Below are 21,643 nucleotides of genomic sequence, written 5' to 3'. Positions count from 1 at the left end.
GTAGCCGGGCGGGGAATTCTACTTAAAAATGAATATGTTGAAATCTCAACTTACCCTCCTCAGGGCATTAACAATAATATCAGACTGGTAAGCATTAACTGCAGAATTGAACTATTTTAGCATTATTATTACGAACAAGACTTAAGAGTCCGAGGTTATGAATTTCATTATTGGTTCTGTATTGAATTAAGAGTACATATAATTTAATTGACAAAGTTTTAATCCACCTACTCAGTACTATACAATAATTGTAATGTTTATGTATACATTACAATGTATTAGGGGACTAGTTTCGACCATGTGTGGGTCATCATCAGCCTAAATAAGATACACTTTTTTTTGTTGATATCCAAGAACAATATTTTGTAATAAATTGATAAAATTACTCAAATGAGCAAAATGTGTAATATGATAACATGTATATAAAATGGTGAAATGCATGAAATGTTTTGTGAGATAAAATTGTATCGTGGTACTGATCAATAGATAGTGAAATGTCCAAGTTTACACATTGCAGTGAGACTATAAATATAGTACCACATCAATTATTTACAATAATGGTTGAAATATTGCACACTATGTATACCATAAAATTGCCTAGTGATGAGGTATAAAATGCCAGTCTGAATATAAAGTCCAGATGCTCCTAGTGAATTCTATCGTTCCATTACGTCTTCTGTCAAATATTGAATATATGTTATATACACCATTGGTGCAGAGGGTATCTATCTTGCTTAAAGTCCAGTATTTATGATTCAGAAAATGTATGCAGACTGAATATAATCGACTTCTTACCATATGCCATTTGGGACCGTTGGCAAGATGTTCTCTTTTAATGATAGTTATGTAGCGCCCTACTGCGTGGAGTACAGATGCCACATCACGAAATCGGCGGCCTCGAAGGGGTTCTTTCAACTTGGGAAACAGGTTGAAGTCACAAGGACTCGTGTCTGGTGAGTGTTCCAAGACGACCCAGTGCCACCGTTGCAGTAAGAGCTTGACATTGTTTGCGACATGACATTGTGCATTGTCATGCAACATGATAGGGCGATTGTTTCGCAATAAACACAGGCATTTGCACCGCATAGCCGGACGCAGAGGTTGCTCCAAAAATCGGCAATAGTAATCACTGTAGACAGTTTGTCCCTCAGGCACAGCATGCGTCGGAATAACACCCTCATAGTCGTATGACACAATCAGCATAAGCTGCACCTGACTGGGTTCTTGTTGAAATTTCTGTGGACGTGGTGAACCTGGGTGACGCCATTCATTTGATTGACACATTAATTCAGGCTCGTAGGCTTGTGCCCACATCTCATCAATGGCGACAGTATGCTACAGAAATGAGTCTTCTTTGTTGCGGTATCTGTCCATTGAATGTCAGGCAGTGCATACCGGTGCCATTTCTGTATGTCGGTGAGTTGATGTGGAACCCAATGGGATGAAATTTTCCTCATTTAAGACATTTCTTCAGTATGTGCCACACCATTTTATGACTGAGACCAACCTCTACGGATAATACCCGAACAGTCCATCAATGGTCTACGGAAGCAAGACCGCTCATGATGTCAATCTGATCTTGAGGAATGAACGGCCGACTTGTGAGGTGAAAATTCAATGGTCTCATTCCGACCCGCACAAAACGCCTTGACCCATCACGCAACCATCCTATGTAGTAATGCACTTGCCACAGGCTTCACGTAAGCCTCGATAATATTCTGATGCCTTTTTGCCATGGGCAGCCTCAATTTTAATCCACAAACACTGATCACCTTTTGAAAACATGCTTTAGAGCAGTGAAATCGACACCCTTCACTTCAATGCCACACGGCAACAACACTTCCAACTGGATACCTGTCAAATGCACACTACACATCGACAACAACGACACGTGACCACTCCCATATCCTGTTTGTGCATGGTCGATCTACTGCGAGTGTCCGAACTACGTTGCCACTTATTTTATTTACAGCCCTCGTATAAAGATCAACTCAGTAGTAATACAAAAAAGAAATGATCTCTGATAGGAGGTCACAATGACAGTACTGTTCCTGTGTCAATTAACAGTTGTTGTGACTGTACAGTTTGCACTTAGGTAACAGATCGCATCATTCTGTTTGCAAAAAGGTAGTTTTGCTTGCTGCCACCAGTAAACACTCATCAGGTGCCTAATCATTTTGCATGATGCTCTGATATGTTTTTATAAAACATATTTTATTATCTGTGTTTTTTTTTTTTTTTCCAGATGATGATCGCCCTTTCAGGTTACCTTACTGGTTATGATGGTAAATTTGCCTTTGAAAAGCCAGGAGATAAATATGATGGAGTTAATTACATAGGAATGAGAATGGTACGTGAATTTGCCTTTTATTCTTTATCTGCATAATTCTGTAAAATTCTTATAATACCTGTTACGCTAAAATTATATTTTCAAAATTCTGTACCTGGATCTATGAAACCAATAAGGCTGAAAATTCCTAGCTTTTATATTTGTTACTTATCACTGAAGTAGAATCAAGTAGCCTTTGTAGTTTGTATATATTCATGTTGCTTAATCTTGAAAATATTTCAGGTCACAATATTGGATGAAACTTTTGCTATTTGTTTTGCGTTGCACCAACACAGATAGGTCTCATGGCAGTGATGGGATAGAAAAGGACTAGGACTGAAAAGAAAGCCCCAACATTTGCCTGATATGAAAGTGGAAGATATGGAAAACCATCTTCGGGACTGCTGATGGTGGGGTTCGAATCCATTATCTCCTGAATGCAACCTAATAGCTACAAGATCCAATCTGTATAGCAAGCTTGCTCGGTATTACGTGAAATACCTTGTAGGCCTATTTTTTAATTTATTTTTTAAATTCTGGAGATAACTCGCTCTTTAGGTGTTGTTATTCTGGTTATTTTATGAGTAAATCCATAATCCATGCAATTATTTGCGTATAGTGTACTAAGGATTATGAGTGAGCATCATGTAATAGTTGTTTGATGCTTTAACCAGCTTCTAATATAATTTGTTATATTTTCTTACTAGCTGTTACCTGCGGGTTCGTTCACGTGGATTTCATAATTTGATAAAAGTAATCGTTCCTCAGTACTGCACTAAGACTTTGCCTGTAAATCCTTAAATGATAGAAAGTCACAAAAAAAATTGTGTTTCATTCACCCCAGAATCTCTGTGTAAACCACGATTGTGGTATTGCTTTTTGGGGCTAAGATGACCATGCGACATACTGTAGAAATTTGTATGTGAGAAACAGTCCTCTCTCAAGTCGAAAACAGAAAAATATTTGTTTCTTTATTTTTAAAGGAGATTCCAAATACCTATTTCCACATCTGTAACATCTTTAGTTTTTGAGATATAAGTACCCCCATCAAAAGAATTCATCCCCTTTATCAGTCCTTCACCCCACCTCCCACATAAGTGGTGGATTTTCCAAAAACCAAAAACACATGTTTCTTTACTTTTAAAGGAGATTTCAAATACCAATTTTTATATCTGTAAAATCTTGAGGTATAAGTATACTTGTAAAAAGAATTCAACTCCTTTTCACCCCCATTAAGTATTTTTAAAGAAATTTCCAAATACCATTTTTCACGCCTGTAACATCTTCAGTTTTTTTTAAAATAAATCTATCCTCATAAAAAGAATTCAACTCCTTCTTCATTTCTTGTCAATCCCCCACCCTTGTTGATTTTACTAAAACAAACAATATGTGTTTCTTTATTTTTAAAGGAGATTCCAAATACCAATGTTAACATCTGTAACCACTTAAGATTTTGAGATAGAAGTATCCTTATAAAAATAATTGAACTTCTTCTTCACTTCTTTCCACTAATCACCCCGACCCCCCTCCTTAAGTAGACTTTCCGAAAACAAAGCTACGTGTTACTTTATTTTTAAAGGAGATTCCAAATACCAATTTTCACATCTGTAACATGTTAAGTTTATGAGATATACTCATTTTAAACATAGACCTGCTTTTTCAATTCTTTTCACCCACTTAAGTTGATTTTCTAAATACAAATGGTAGGTGTTTCTTTACTTTTAAAGGAGATTCCAAGTACCAGTTTTTGTGTCTGTAAGATCTTCAGTTTCTGGGATATATGTGTCCTCAAGAGTTCAACTCCTTCACTTCTTTTCACCCCCACCCCTTAAGTGGATTTTCCAAAAACAAAAATACAGGTTTAAGGAGATTCCAAATGCCAATGTTCACGTCTGATACATGTTAAGTTTTTAAGATATAAGTATCCTCGCAAGAAAGAATTCAATCCCCCTTTTCCGTCTTTAACCCACCCCCCAATGAATTTTCCGTAAACAGACAAATACGTGTTCCTTTATTTTTAAAGTAGGTTCCAAATACCAATTCTCACGTATGTAACATATTCAGTTTTTGAGATATAAGTATCCTTATAAAAATAATTCAACTTCTTCTTCACTTCTTTCCACTAATCTCCCTCCCACCCCTCCTTAAGTAGACTTTCGTAAATAAATCTACGTGTTACTTTACTTTTAAAGGTACCCCCTGTGGGCGGGGGGCGCAGACGAATAATACATCCCCGGTATCCCCTGCCTGTCATGAGAGGCAACTAAAAGGGGCGACCAAGGGATGATTGAATTAGAACCATGAAACTACCTTTGATTCATACCATTCGTTCCACGCGGGGAACACCATGGGTTGCCTGTACTTGCAAATTGTACCACTATATTCGGTACGAAATGGGTTTGTGATTAGTAGCAGTCATGAGCTTGGCCTGGGGGTTTCCAGTACCCGCGCGTCGTACCCATGTGAGCAACACCGTGGGTCTGGGTGTTGCCTGTGAGTTGTACCACTATATGAGCGACACCGTGGGTCTGCGTTGTCTGTGATTAGTACCCACTATGTGAGGAACACCACGGGATGTGTGGTTAGTACACCTAGGTGAGGAACTTCATCGGTTTGCGTTGGCTACGAGTGGCGCCATTGTGTGAAAAACACCATAGGTTTGCGTTACCTATACGAAGTACAATAATTGTGAGTAGTACCATCTTGTGTGGAACACCGTGAGTCTTCGCTACTTTTGATTAGTACCCCAACATGACAAATACCATGGTTCTACTTTACTCGCGACATGTACCATTCTGAGGGGCCTTAGACCTGGATTTTGGACCCCTTTAGACATCACACATCCTCGATTCAGGATTGTGATTCATGAGTGGTCCCTTGGTCAGTAATAAATTATCTATGATCTTTTTTTGAGTTGGATCTACTTCTTTTTAGTGTTTGCTCGTTTTTTTGTTGTTTCTTTGTTTTTTGGTTCATGTCCATCCATTCCTTCTTCATGACGATTTCTTTTATTTCGGTCAGTGGATGATTTTGATTTTTTTGTTGTCATTTCATTTCGTACCATTAGGGGCTGATGACCTCGATGTTAGGCCCCTTTAAACAACAAGCATCATTATCATCATCATCATCATCATATTTTCAAAGGATTCAACAGCTCTTTCAGTCCTTTCACCCCTCTCCGCCCCATTAAGTAGATTTTCCAAAAAAATAGACGTGTTTCTTTATTTTTAAAGGAGATTCCAAATACCAATTTTTACGTCTATAACATGTTAAATTTTTTAGATATACTCATTTTAAAAATTCACCCCCTTTTTCACTTTTTTCACTCCCATCTGAGTGGATTTTCCAAAAACAAAAATACGTGTTTCTTTATAATTATTTAAAAGAGATTCCATGTACCAATTTTCATGTCTGTAACATCTTCAGCTTTTGAGATATAAGTATCCTCTTAAAAATTATTCTACCCCCTTTTCACTTATTTTTACCCTCCAGAAGTCGATTTTTCAAAAACAAAAATAAAAGGTGTTTCTTTATTTTTAAAGGAGACAACAAATACCAATTTGGAGATTTTGAGATATAGATATACTCATTTTAAAAATTAACCTCCTTTTCACCCCCTTAGCGATGAAATATCCAAAAATCCCCTCTTATTGAGCACTTACACTTTAATAAAAATGTATCCCCAAAATTTCAATTCTTTCTGTTCAGTAGTTTTGGTTCGGTGATGGTAATCGTTAGGCAAAAATATCTTAAAGATAATACGGAACAATTATGAGGAGTTGTTACTTGTAAGATGATGAATCGGTCGGTCGGTCAGTCAGGACATGTAATTATATGATGTTGACAACTCTGAGCGATCATTTGGGGGTTATTAGTGACAATGGAAGGTATTCATATTGACAGTCAGTGAGAGTCTATGGTAGAATGAGTTTTTGATTCAGAGTACTTGCAGGTAATAGGCAAGGCTGAAATTTTAAATTCTTATTGTTCATCATTTTTATGGATCATTTACTGACATAAAATGATTAGGTGGGATTGGGCTGGTTAAAAATGTAGTGTGCATTTGAAATTATGCTGAGGACTTGGTCTTAATGGCAGACTGAGTGATAAAAGAATATATATCGCATGAAAATGAGCACTTACAAGATTTATCCATTGGAAAGAATTTTGTTTACTGTAGCTAGTGTTTTAATGTCACACTAGCACGTTGAAGATTTTCAGTACCGGTAATGCAAGAATGGGAAAGGACTAGGATTGAGAGGATAGCAGCCATGGCTGTAATTAAGGTAGAGCCCCAGCATTGGCCTGGTGTTGAAATGAGAAACCATGGAAAACTATTTTGTGGGCTACCAACGGTGGGATTTTTAACCCACCATCTCCCAAATGCAAGTTCACAACTGCATGACACAAACTGCACAGCCAGTTCTTTCGGTGGTTGGAAAGAAACCATAGGGGTATTAGTACCATGCAAGGAATAAGAAATTGGGACAGATAGACCATTTCAAGTACAGTTCTTAGGATGTGTGTTTGCCTATGATTGTGTATAGTGAGTGTGATTGAATTAGGGTATGTTGAAGCTAATAGAGTAAACCCACTTTGCAATCAGTGGTATTTTGTACAGAAAAAAGTGGATTTGCTTCTTAAACTCTCCTTTTATTGCTGTGTTTTTGAGTAGTGTGATAGGTTAGTGTCACCGTGATATCAACAGTCACATTAAACGACAAGCTTCCTTGCTTTCTTGCTCTGCCTTTGGGGCCAACCGTACAGGAGAGAAGACTGGTTGGACTCAGGAAATGTGATCATGAGATGTTGGTTTCAGACATGAAATGATTGCAGGTAGGATCATTACCAGGTGGACTTTCACAACGAGGAGATAAAGGCTGTGCAGAACCAGCTTCACTGGAGGATGTACATGAGTAGTGCTTAAGGTGGAATGAAGAAAGGAACCAGGATGGTCCTTTCTTTTTTCTTTTAAGCTATCTGGCTATTCTGCCGTTATGACACGCGTAACTCGACTTGAAGCACCGTCCCCAACACATGAAACACCTTAGCAAACATGGCCATGGGGACCAGCTATTGACCCTATATTACGTTAAAATGTTATGTACTCTATTTCACTGTAATGTACACTTTTACATGAGTACATGCATTAAAATAAAGATAATACATTCATTACATTCCCTTAAAAAATTGTCCACATGCTCTCACCTACAGTATTTAGTGATCTGTCTGCTGGAGCTGCGCAAGACTGGTAAATCAGCATGATGACAACCTTTTATCAACTACTACTTTGCATAATATTCTGCGTCAAATGCAGAAATGTACATGAAATTTGCTGCTGTTTCTAGACGCATGGAACTTTGAAGGTTTGAAATAATAATATTCATGTTGCTGAATGCATGCTCATACTCTACAGTTGATATAATAAGGGTATTCAAAGCAGCAGCTGATCGTTTTATTTTTTCAGGATAACTGTCATCACCATTCATTATATCCATGTAATATTCATGAAATCCATGAACTGAAATGTTACTGCACACATATAATGATTTAGCCAGTTTGCTAATCTCTTTATTGGCCAAACATGGACTATGGTCTTGATATTTTACCCACTTAGATTTATCCATTATTTTCAGGTTGTTGCTCAGAAAAGTTTATTTTCTCCAATTTGAAATCATATGAGAACTTTCAGCTGACTCATGTAAAGCTCTAGTAGTGAATATTCAAGTTTTCATGTTGTCACTTAGTTTCTGAAAGAAATCTTGCTCGTTAATCTTCCCCACCTTCTCATTTTTCAATCCAACTCTCTTAGATGTTAATTTATTAACTGTTTTTACAACTTCAGAATAATCTTCACTTGGATTTTTTGCCATAGAATTAAATACGTGATACTTAATAGAAATTAAATAGTGTATTTCATAAATGGTAACTTTTCTTTCCTGTCATTTTACAGTGTTCAAATTCAGTTAAAGCATCTAACAGAAGTCCCATGTTTAGAACCTTGGCATCATTGAGTTTTCTTTTGAGTCCACAATAATGTGACCTCTCCCTTCCTTTGCAGTTAGAGCCCACAGATGCACTATGAAAATACTGATGGAGAGCAGGGTAATTATTCCAAATAGCTCTTACAGAATATGTACGTGGTGATACTCAATGGGTTGGTCCTGTTGTGTTTAATCACATACTCAATTATGGGGCAACACTTTCCAGTTCAAACTTGTACTTTGAGGATGTGCTGTAAACAGAATATAGTTTGTCAAAATATGACTGCATGTGACGTAACTGTACAGTTATTGACACTTTAAGGACAATAAGCTATTAAATGCCGGGCTGAGTGGCTCAGGCGGTAGAGGCACTGGCTTTCTGACCCCAGCTTGGCAGGTTCAATCCTGACTCAGTCTGGTGGTATTTGAAGCTGCTCATACACGTCAGCCTCGAGTGCGAAGATTTGTTGGCACATAAAAGAACTTCTGCGGGACTAAATTCCAGCACCTCGGCGTCTCCAAAAACCATAAAAGTAGTTAGTGGGACGTAAAGCCAATATTATTATTATTATTATTATTATTATTATTATTATTATTATTATTACTATTATTATTATTATTATTAAGCTATTAAATGATTAATTTTGAATAGAAAATCTGCTGCTTTTTTGTCTCATTTATTTTTCATATTCTGTGCATCATGAATATTTATTATAATGATTCAGAAAATAAATATATAGGACTAACAAATTATAAATATTTTATGGATTAAAAGTGAGCAGATACAGTACTTGGCACCTTGGTCAGGTACATTTCTTTGCACATTTCTGTTCTTTGGAGTATCTGCGAGAAAAAGGAATTAAAGAAAGAAAGAAATACAATATTTCCATTCAATACATTGAATACTCCATATCCAAAGGCCTATTCATCTTCAGTTTACTGTAATGAAATGAAATGAAAATCCACAGGCTGTTTCCAGTTCATTCAACAGGGTCAGGAATGGAAAGTTCACCTTAATGAAGTTTGAGAAAATAAATTAAGAAAAACTGAATTATCAATCAATAGACCAATATAAATTTAAATTAAAATTAAATTAGATTATTAGGAGATATAGTTATTAGCCTTGTAAGTTCGACTCATTAGCTGAATGGTCAGCATACTGGCCTTCGGTTCAGAGGGTCCCGGGTTCGATTCCCGGCCGGGTTGGGGATTTTAATCACTTCTGATTAATTCTTCTGGCTCTTCATATTCACACAACACACTACGCTACCAACCACCACAGAAACATGCAATAGTGATTACATCCCTCCATATAGGGTTGGCGTTAGGAAGGGCATCCGACCGTAAAACAGGGCCAAATCCACATGTTCGACATAGTTCACACCCGCAAACCCACAGGTGTGGGAAAAGCGGTATGGAAAGAAGAAGAAGAAAGTTAATAGCCTTGTAACCACAACATCTACATGACACATAATGAACAAATAATAATAATAATAATAATAATAATAATAATAATAATAATAATAATAATAATAATCATACTTTATAAACGTTATGAAACTCCAAACATCTACTTCACCAAAGAGCCCATACATAAGGTCTTCAAAATTAAATGCTGCATAAAACAAAACAAACCATGGATACAAACATAAGAACTACAAGGAGAGGAAATGGAAGCAGGAGTGGAGGGCCCTACGAGGTCCATGAGAAGGAACATCGTTGTTAATTAATTAATACTTTAATAATGGTAATACCATTTTACATAACATTAGAGAAGAATAAACAAAACAAAACACACTAAAAAGAAAGTTCAATGGAGTATAAGTAGAAAAATATGTACAGAAATATACACAGTTAATAGCCTTGTAACCACAACATCTACACGACACATAATGAACGAATAATAATAATAATAATAATAATAATAATAATAATAATAATAATAATAATAATTTATAAACGTTATGAAACTCCAAACATCTACTTAACCAATTGAGTAAATTTATAATACCAATATAGTTGGTCCGTTATTTGACATTATAAATTTTCCACCTAACTAATTCCTGGTTGCCAAACTTTCGCCGCAGTGGGAATCAACATCTGTATCATCTGATGTATGCTATATCGACATCGCGAAGGCCTTCGATACCGAGGATAACACAAACTTTCTGAATGGTTTAAGGTCCACGAAAGACTCCTAGCTCTCATTAATAGCTTTCTGAGTGAAAGATTACAGTCTGTGGTCCTTGATGGATGCAGTTATTCTTACATCACTACCCTCTCTCGTGTCTGCAGGGCAGTGTTCTAGGTCCCCTTCTTTTTGCCCTGTTTATTGATGATCTTATCGATACTATTTCCCACCATTCATGTGAAATCCTTCTCTTTGCATATGATTGTAAAATCTTCAAGCAGATCGATTCTCCCACAGATCCAATCCACTTGCAAAATGCTCTTGATTCACTGTCAAACTGGTGTACTACATGGCATCTTAAACCTCATGCCTCCAAGTGCTCCACCATTTAGTTTACACTTTATATATGCCCCCCGTACTTCACGAATATCACTTGCTGATCCAACCGATTTCAATTGTTACTAATCAAACAGACTTGGGAGTGCATTTTGACAGTAAATTGTTGTTTGTCTTGCACATAAACAGGGTCATCTCACGTGCTACATCACTCCTTGGTTTACCCTACAGGTTTTCTGAATTCTTGTTATGTCGATATAGGAAAGAATGGTAGATTATCAGATGGTGGAGTACTGGACCACACCACATTTTTTCAGCATTTAATAAACCATCGACTTAGCTTGCCTTAAAGGGAGGATAATGTTTCAGATTTGAATTTCATGTTTATAGGCGATGAAACGTTTGCTTTGCATGAATCTATGTTGAAACCTTTCCCCCAAAGAGACCTTACCCATGATTGCTTCTTTCTTCATCTTACTTGTTAGAGTGGATTAGCTTTTGGGAAAATGTATTATTTTCACTGTATTTTCACCTATACATTGTAAACTTTAATTCGCCAACCTAAGTAATTATGGTAACTGACTGTTACCTATTTGTAACTATGGATTTTGTATTCAGGTTAAAGACTGCTTCAAAAATAATGAATAGTAGCGAAGTTTTAATAACAGATGTGCGGCAATATGAGTACATGTAATTTAAGTTGTTTGGCTCCAAGAATTATTTGTATAAACCTTGTGGTTTACTGGAACTTTTATTTCTAAATTTGTTTGTGTGATGTCACATTTCTTTCAATTCTATTGTTCTTTTGTCTGTAATGTCATTTTCACTTATTTATTTAGTAAAATAGGGTTTATGGGTGATTACGACGACTTCTTCCCACAGCATTTAATTTTGAAGATAATATTTGAAGTCAGTCCAGTTCATATTGCTGCTGTAAGTGAGAGTTGGCTCTGTAGTTCGATCCCCTCAAGCATGGATGACACCTTGGTCTATGATATTCACAGGCATGATCAGACGAATAAATGAGGTGGTGGGGTTGCCCTATATTGTAAATCTATGCTTAAGAGCAGAGTTGTTCGCACTTCAACTTCTGCAGTAAAAACTGCCCCTGAATATATGTTTGTAGAAGTGTGTCATTTCTGTAAAAATACTTGTAGGTGTAGTATATAGGCCTCCTGATGCAGTGCAAGACTTCTGTGACTTAGAAGACAGCTTACTGAGATTGCTACCATCATACGAGCACGTGATACTTTTTGGAGACTTTAACATAAATTTATTAACCCAGAACGATGGTGCCTTACGACTGCAAAATATTTTTAGATCCTGTGACATGACTATATTGCCCCTTAAACCCACGCACCACATCCATACTTCCACCATTTGCGCTGATACATTCATACACCTAGTAATAACAAATAATCCCCCAAAAATCCTTCACCACGGTCAAGTATCTGTTCCTGACATATCTAAACATGACCTCATATACTTAGCATACTATCTTTGAGTGTCTAAGTACTGATCAAAATATGCAACGTTTAGAGACTTTAAAGGCATGAATTTAATACAACTGAGACAAGATGCACAACTCTGCCTCTGGTATGACATAATGATAACGAGTGACATTGACAAGAAAGTGAAAATATTTAATTCCCATTTACATGAATTGTACAACAAACACGCACCAAAGCGTAATGTGAGAGTATTACATCCTCCCTGTCCTTGGCTGACTACTGATGTTAAGACTATGATGAAAGGATGAGACGCACTACACCGATGCTATAAGCAGACTCAACTAGCTTACGTACATGAACAGTACCATGTTCTTTGAAACCGAATTAAGCTTGTAATAACTAATAAGAAATTTAATTATTTTCAGCATTTAAACAAAAATATTAACACTGGTTCCACATGGTGACAACTTTGGTCATTGGGTATTAGCAAACCACTTGCGAAGCATACTGATCCCGAGGTGTCCTTAGATGAATTAAATACATATTTCTCCACAGAACATCTCACTCCTGACACACCGACAGTACAAAACACAATTGACAATATATTAAGGCAACAATCTCCAGTCTGTCCTGTATTTGAATTTGATACCATTACAGAGCATGAAGTAAGAAGGGAAGTTAAGTCAATTAAATCTCACACAACAGGAGCTGATGAAGTTCCCATTTCATTCGTGACCTACGTAATCAACATAAAAGTGCCCATTATTATGCATTTAATTTATACCTGCCTTACTTCAGGCAATATCCCAGTTAAATGGAAAGATGCACTCATTGTGCCAGTCCCAAAAAACTCTCCTGCAAGCTATACATCTAACTACCGACCTGTCTGCATTCTCACAGCACTTTCTAAGCTTCTGGAGAAGATAATGCATAAACAGATAGTTAAATACTTGGAAGAAACATTCTGTACTTGATCCCTTACAGTCTGGTTTTAAGAAAGGATACAGTACTGCAACAACACGAATCAAAATCATGGATGGCATTAGACAGGCTATGGGCGAACGAAAACTGACTATACTTATCCTTCTAGACTTCAACAGTGCATTTGACACTGTAAATATGGGCAGATTGTTAGACAAGTTACAACTTCAAATGGCTCATTCTGCTATGTAGCTCTTGGGCTTGTACCTCAAAAATAGACGGCAGCGAGTTGTATCAATCATGACGACTACAGAATGGAGTACTAAACTATCTGGCATTCCCCAAGGGTCTATTCTTGGACCTCTTTTATTCTTAATCTATATTAATGAAATTTCTTTTCATCTGAATGACTGCAACTATCACCTTTTTGCTGATGATCTTCAGATATACTCACACTTTAAAGTTTCCGACATTGACAAAGCAATCCATCAAATGAACTCGGCTTTAAATTCAATGAGCTTGCATGCAAAAGAGAACTGCCTATTAATTAACCCGAAGAAAATGCAAGCAATCATAATAGGACAATCTATGCTTTTAAATACACTAAAAATCACACAACAGCCTACTCTCACACTCTGTGGTGAAGCTAAACCTTTTCAGAAGTCGGTAAAAAACCTAGGTGTTGTCATGAATGACACATTAAACTGGAAGGACCATATAACAAGTGTCTGCAGAAAGGTATATGCATCTCTTCACCCCTAAAAATGAAGCAATCCATTCTTCCACATAGCATGAAAATAAAACTTATTCAAACTCTCATTTTTCCAATAATGTATTACTGTGATGTTGTATTAACCGATGCAGCTGTACAACAAACTATGAAACTTCAAAGGGCAATGAACTCTTGCATACGATTTATATTTTCTTTGAACTTTAGGACACATATTTCCCCTTATTATGAGAAGCTATCCTGGCTGAAAATCAATCAACTAAGAAATCTACATACTGCAATACTAATTTTTCGACTTCTGAAAGAATCTACACCTGAATACCTATCCTCACATTTTAACTTCCTCTCATCTATCCATGGACATAATACCAGATCGACTTCTACCCTTATGATACCGGTTAATCATTCATCTGTATACAGCCGCTCTTTCCAAGTGTCTGGGGCAAGGCTATGGAACACTCTCCCTGTCAGTATACATAATAGCACTTCACCAGTCTCATTTAAATGGTCTTGTCGAGATTTCCTCTTAAATACGTGATCAGCTTGTATGAATGTTAGTGTGTATGAGTGCAAGTATGATTTAGAGCTAGGTGATGTAGAGAGATAATTTTAATTATTAAACAATAACAGTTATAATAAGTTATAATATTGATCCATTAATTTAGGTAGTTTCTAGAGACTGTTAACAATGTTATATTTCAAAATCATGTGACTGTGTACTGCATGTTGTGGTTAAGTGTAAGAGAGGGCTGTGAGCCCTAACTTCACCACATACAAAGACATAAAATAAATAAATAAATAAATAAATAAATAAATAAATAAATAAATAAATAAATAAATGAATGAATGAATGAATGAATGAATGAATGAATAAATAAATCATCAGCCATGAAATTAGGACAGCCTCCAAGGAAACGCAAACATAGGTGGTGGAACACGACCTGTGATAAAGCCATTGATGAACGGACGAAAGGATGGAACCAGTGGAATGGACATCAAACAACTAAGAGATGGGAGACCTTCCTAAAAGTTCAGAAAATCTCCTCAAAAATAATCCGCAGGGAGAAACGAGCCTATGACAAAAATAGACTCATAGAAATCGAACAAAATTTCCTTAGAAACAACTCCAGGAATTTCTACAAGACCTTCCATGAGAATTTATCCAGTTATCAACCACCATTTTTATGTTTCCGTCGAGCAAATGGAAACAGCAGAGATCATACGATCGCTTAAAAAATAATAAAGCTCCTGGAGAGGACGGCATCACTGCGGATATGTGTAAAGATGGAGATGATCTTGTAAGCAAAATTCATGCAATCCTAGTAGAAATATGGGAAATGGAAATGATTCCACAGGATTGGAAGTGTGCATTAATACACCCATTGCACAAGAAAGGTGACAAGGCAGATTCAAACCACTATAGAGGCATATCTCTACTGCCAATCGCATACAAAATTCTTTCCAAAGCTCTCTTGAACCAGTTAGAAAAACAGACAGATCACCTGATTGGCGAGTACCAAGCGGGTTTCAGGAAAGGTCGATCATGTGCAGAACAAATATGGAACTTGAAGACGATATTAAGGATTCGCCGAAGTGCCAGCATGATCGTCACCTTTGTGGATTTTAAGAAGGCGTATGACTTTGTGGACAGACAGACAGTATTTGATACTCTAGAAGAACTCAGAGTGGACAAGAAGACCAGAGCACTTATCCAGCAGACCCTCACAAATACGACCTCTAAAGTGAAATTCCTTGGAGAAATATGTACGGGCGTTCGTCAAGGTGACGGCATCTCCCCTATTCTGTTTAACTTAGTTCTAGACAAAGTTATTAGAGAGTGGGAAAAGGATATCAAGGGTGTGAACATCGGAAATTTGGGAAGCAAGGTCAATGTGAAATGTTTAGCATTTGCTGATGATCTCGCAATCATTACTAAGACCAAGGATGAAACAAGGTGTGCCATACAGAGACTACACAATATAGCATCAAAGGCAGGCCTCACGATATCCTATGAGAAAACCAAGTACATGGAAAATCTACGTCAAAATAGCAAAAGAACTCTGCTAGAGATGGAAAACGGCACAATTTCTGAGGTGCCCTCCTTCAAATACCTTGGAGAAATTATACTACCGTCAGGATTAGACAGTAGTGCCAATGTAGAAAGAAACACCAAACTACATAAGGCATACAGACTGACGTGGAATTACTACAACAAAAGAGTCATATTGCGTAATGCAAAATTACGACACTACAAGATAGTTGTATTGCCCGAAGCTGTATATGCCTCAGAAACCATATGCTTAGGTGGTCACTCTAAAATTACAGAAATTGAAAAGCAGGAACGGAAAATTCTCAGGAAAATTTATGGTCCTACGAGAGAAAATGGAATGTGGATTAAGAGGAGAACAGCGGACCTCTACTCCTTCACCGACAGGTTTACTGGTGCCATACGGAAAAGACGCCTTAATTTCTATGGCCATATCTACAGAATGAACAGCGACAGACTAACTAAAAGATTATTCAAAGTAATCAACTCAAAGAAGGTCAAAATAAAATGGCTAGAAGAAACTAAGGCGGACCTCCAAGAAATAAATATCACAGACGACATCAGGGAAAATCGTGGAGCTTTTAGAACAAAAGTAGCCAATCATAAATTTAGGGAGAAACCCAAAAAGACAACTGGTAGGAAGTGGTCGACAGAACGCAAGATGCAACACAGTGCATTCATGAAGAGATTTTGGGAGGATAAGAAGGCAAAAACCATCAAACCATCTAACAAGTTCAAACACGCTCTATGAATGGGCATAACGAAGAAAGAATAAATAAATTAATTAATTAATTCCAAGTTCTTTCAATAGAGGCATGTGACAGTACAGTATTTATCTCTTTGAGCTTGCCGATTCTTCTGCCATAAACATTGGATTTTTTTTTCCTATTTCTGCTAACTGAAGTTCTGATTACAGCACAGGCAACGATACATATTTTTCTTTTTCTCTCATCCATATTATTAGTCAACACAGTTTTTTCCTCTCTACGTGCACAAAATACTACAGTCGCCAGAGGAACGACTTAATCACAATGAAAATTTGTACATGACAACATGCCAGTCTAGATGACATGCTAGATGACGATGTCAATACACTCATGCTCTTTCCCTCAGAGACAAAAAGCGCTGTGGTATCACATGCAAAATTCCCTGGTGAGTAATTTATTGTGTATGGGAGAAGGCAGTTTTTTCCACGTGCCGTTCTTTTATGTTTGCTAACCGTGCCATTTCAACACGCCAAGATTTTACAGAGCAATGAATATGTGTATGACCACCTATTGATTCACTCCTAAAATTTTAGGTTAAACAGTATTCTCAGCAGTGTTTAAACAGGGTCAGTTCAACATCGGTTTTAGACAGTGTCTTAAGTGATAAATAATGCCTTTGCAATGAGGCAGCCATACTTAGACATTGTTTAACTGTAAACATTGTTTAACTACTGTTTCTGCAATCGGCCCTAAGTGATTACCCATAACAGCTAGAGGTGTACATGTCAGTTGTGTGTTATTTCTGTCCTTTTGTACAGTTCAGTTAAATCTTTCAGAAAAAAAAATTCTTTCATTTCATTTTCAGGTTTCAAAATTTGTAAATTTTGGTATTTGATTCATAAAATAATATTTCAGTCCTTGGAGCTGACAAAAATTTAATACAAACCTCCAGTTAGAAAAAAAATGTGTGTTGTGTTTTTCCTGTCAGTCTGTATAGTATACTCAAAAGACTAAAACAATGGGAAAAGGTTTTGTAACAACCTTTCTTGCATAAATTTGATAATATTATATATATGATTTTTTTTGCAGTACAGTAAGTAATGTGGGAGAAAATATAGAACCAGGGGAAGAGCAATAGGGAACTGGGGATTCCCCAATACAGAGTACTGACAGCTACATATCCTTGCCACTGAATGAGTTTGTGAGGGAGAGCTGGTAACAAAATATATTGTAGTGTTCAGTTTAGTCAATAGTTTCTGACAATTAACATCAAAATATTGAAGAATAAAGCACACTTTATTGGTGATATTGAGAATGGGCTTTTTCAATCAGGTGTGGTCCTAAGTAAATTTACCTTAAGTAATGTTGTGAACAACAAGAATAAGCCTCTGAGTGTCTTGAATATAAAATCAAATAAAAGAACTTTGAATGGCTGATTGAGACAACATTCGCTAAGAAATACTGAAGTGTCTCCTTTTCAGAGGTCTGACACTTAGTGGGCCTGCACTGAAGAACAAAGCTCAGTAGTTGTTCAAATAGCTAGGCGAGAATCAGGAATCCTTTTGGAGATGTGACTGGACAGGTAGAAGAAGTGTGAAATAACAATGAGATACTAAATGGACGTCTGAGAAAAGAGAGCAGAATAGTTGCTTAAAGTTGTCAGAAATTTCTCCCAGCTACTTGGCTGATGACTTTTTCATAGCAACAAGCCTCAAGTACTCTGTCAGCTAACACTGAACAAAACACTTACTGAAAATTTTATAGGGGACTGAATTCGATAGCTGCAGTCGCGTAAGTGCAGCCAGTATCCAGTATTCGGGAGATAGTGGGTTCGAACACCACTGTCGGCGGCCCTGAAGATGGTTTTCCGTGGTTTCCCATTTTCATACCAGGCAAATGCTGGGGCTGTACCCTAATTAAGGCCACAGCCGCTTCCTTCCCAGTCCTAGCCCTTTCCTGTCCCATTGTCGCCACAAAACCTGTGTCGGTGCGACATGAAGCCAATAGCAAAAAAAAAGAAATAATAATAATAATAAATTTAAAGGGGATAATGAAAACAGAGAAAGAATGATGGTGCAAAAATTATTATTATTATTTTTTCTTCTATTTAACGTTGCACTAACACATCAAAGGTTTTCGGCGACGGAAGGCTGGGAGATTGGGAATGTAGTGGCCGTGGCCTTCATTAAGGTACAGCCCCAGCATTTGCCTGGTGTGAAAATGGGAACCACGGAAAACCATCTTCAGGGCTGCCGACAGTGGGGTTTGAACCCACTATCCCCCGAATGCAAGCTCACACCTGCGCGGCCCTAACCGCACGACCACTTGCTCGGTGTGTAAAATTTTAAGCAGATCTTTGGTGGTGGGGTTGAGATTTTGAAGTGAAATAATAAAGGATGCTGTCCAGCTCTTTTCAAGTTAAAATATGGTACTTCTTAACTTCAGCTTGGTGTTCCTGCTATACAACACAAGTTTTGGGAACAAAGCAGCTAATCCCATGAATATTATGAGTGCTATGCATTTTGCCAATAAGGTGTGGCATAGAGTATCAAGGATCATTATACAAGACAGTTTCTACTATGCTCTATTAAATTTATTTTAATATTTTTAAACAGTTTTATTTTACATTACACCAACACAGATAGATGGCAATGATGGGATAGGAAAGGACTAGGAGTGGGAAGGAAGCGACCAGGGCCTTAATTAAGGTACAGCCCCATCATTTGCCTGGTGTGAAAATGGGAAACCATGGAAAACCATTTAAAGGGCTGCCGACAGTGGGGTTCAAATCCACTATCTCTTTGAAGCATAATATGTGTATTTGTAATGAAAATGTCCATAACATGTTTATTTTTTCTATATGCACTTAGATAATATCATAAGTGTGAATCGATACAGTGATTTGATTCACGGCACATTAGAGTCACCGCTCCTACTGCATCTGTGTAGTATGTAATGGTAAGACAGCAGCAACAGCATTCATTATTCGCTGCTGCCATCTGGTCTTCATACTATGAACTCCTTTCTTAGAAAAAAAATGCTAGTCACTCTAATACATCGAAGGTTTCTGGCGACACAGGATGGGAAAGGTCCTGGATTAGGAAGGTAGCAGCCATGGCCTTAATTAAGGTACAGTCCCAGGATTTCCTGGTGTAAAAGTGGGGAAACTATGGAAAACCATCTTAACAGCTGCCGACAGTGGGATTCAAACCCACCATCCCCCGAATGCAAGCGCATAGCTACGCGACACTAACCGCATGTCCAAATTGCTCAGCCATTTTTGAAAATATGTATTTTTCTATCAGCAGAGGATTTTTTAAATCGTCATATTTTGTATAGGCTACCCAAGATGTACAGTAGCCCACTGGTTTTCTGATTCAACATACTGTTGGTTAAGTTACTGCATCAGTCGGCTCACTTACTGTCCACATATTATTGAAGTCTTGTGCAACGATGTGACATACGAACTGAGACAATACTGAGCCGTTCTTCCCAATATAAAACAGGTACTTTTGAGTGGTCATGAGCATGACTCATAGTCATACGGCAGGCTAGAGTCTAGTTTAATTAATTGTCAAATGTCAACTAAGTTATAAAACTAAGATTCATTAAACTAATAAATAGTATAACCTAATAGCCTACCTACTTACTAACTACTTTACAATTATGTTTTGACTACCTTTTTAACACTGAAAATAAATCCATCTATTATTTAAACCTCCCTGTAAGAAGAGGACAGTGAATGCAAGTGGGTATTATTTTCAAATGAGCTGAGCTCGGGAGTCCATTTAGCGTACGATTCTTTCAGTGTACCATGGCTCTGTATGTATTGCTTCAGATGAAGCCCGGCTCTCCGCCAGTGTCCACTGTCCAGTGTGCCGATAAGGAGCCGTGTGTATCTTGTGTCTCACTGAGCCGTGCTCGTTCACGATTCTTTCGGTGTGCCATGGCTCACTGTATGTCTCGCTGCAGCAGAAGCTCGGCTCTCCGCCACCCGCCAGTGTCCAGTGAGCCGATAAGGAGCCGTGTGTATCTTGTGTCTCACTGAGCCGCGCTCGTTCACGATTCTTTTGATGTGCCATGATTCACTGTCTTGCTGCAGCGGAAGCTTGGCTCCCCATCAACGTCCAGTGAGTGCGGCACTCAGCACTGTCCGGTGGGAGTAAGTTGAATCGTGTGCCGTGAGCTCGCCGTTCCTGTGAATTGATTCACTCGGACACTTGACTGAATCAATACACTGCTTCAAATCATGCATTCAGTAGCCAACACTAATATATACCACCTTTTCAATTAATTCCGGGGACGTAGCGTGATGGTAAATTTCTACTACCACCACATAGTGCTGTTCTGCTAGTTCCCTGTTTTGTGGATAGAGTGAGCGTCATGCTCCGTTCTTTTTATCAGCTGCATAAAGGTGTTCTTACTTCAGGGAAGTGAGCATCGGAGCGTCACCCGTTGTTATTTGCCATATTGTGGCTGTAGAAACCTACATTTGTGCGGTTTATTTCTGCTGAGCATTTCACTACATATTACAGCTAAGGTATGTAACAATCACTTTACTGTACTTTTGAATGTTCATGTTCCTCGCTTGGTAATAGTGTCTTATATATCACCATGCTTATACCACACAAACATGGACCATGAATGCTATACCAAACTTACCTCTATTCCCTTGTGATGGATGTTATTTCAATTAGTTTTATTTCCAGTTGGTCGTGAGTTTGTTACACTCCGTTCTCTAATGTCAATTTCTATCGGAATTTCAGATAACTTTGCTTGAAGGTCGAATGGCAGAGCTAAAAGACAGTGAAATAGAGACAGTTTTGTGTGAAGTTCCATCCGATGAAGAGCCTGTAGTGGACAACAATGATTATGATGATGATGATGACCTAGACTACGAGGTAGACAATGTATATTTGTCCAATGAGACCTCAGTAGCAAATAATGAAGTTGAAGAAAATAACATAGACATTTCAACAAGTACTGATGATGTAGGCGTGCCAATTT

At 37.6% G+C, this 21,643-nt stretch overlaps 1 protein-coding gene and 1 pseudogene across 3 annotated transcripts in view; one reads left to right on the top strand and one right to left on the bottom strand.

The window, feature by feature from the left end:
* The window catches only part of tw (Protein O-mannosyl-transferase 2), a 213,547-nt gene that overhangs the window by 54,979 nt on the left and 136,925 nt on the right, over positions 1–21,643 (top strand). For all 3 annotated transcript variants that reach the window (XM_067139237.2, XM_067139238.2, XM_068225826.1), the window contains one exon: positions 2,246–2,350. In XM_067139237.2, the coding sequence (XP_066995338.2) occupies positions 2,246–2,350 (105 nt within the window). The remainder of the gene's footprint in view (positions 1–2,245; positions 2,351–21,643) is intronic.
* On the bottom strand, positions 7,615–21,252 carry LOC136864863 (uncharacterized; annotated as a pseudogene).

The sequence above is a fragment of the Anabrus simplex genome, chromosome 2, assembly GCF_040414725.1.
Source record: "Anabrus simplex isolate iqAnaSimp1 chromosome 2, ASM4041472v1, whole genome shotgun sequence".
NCBI lineage: Eukaryota > Metazoa > Arthropoda > Insecta > Orthoptera > Tettigoniidae > Anabrus > Anabrus simplex.
The sequence above is the reverse complement of the archived record's forward strand: the minus strand, read 5'-3'. Positions and strand labels throughout refer to the sequence as shown.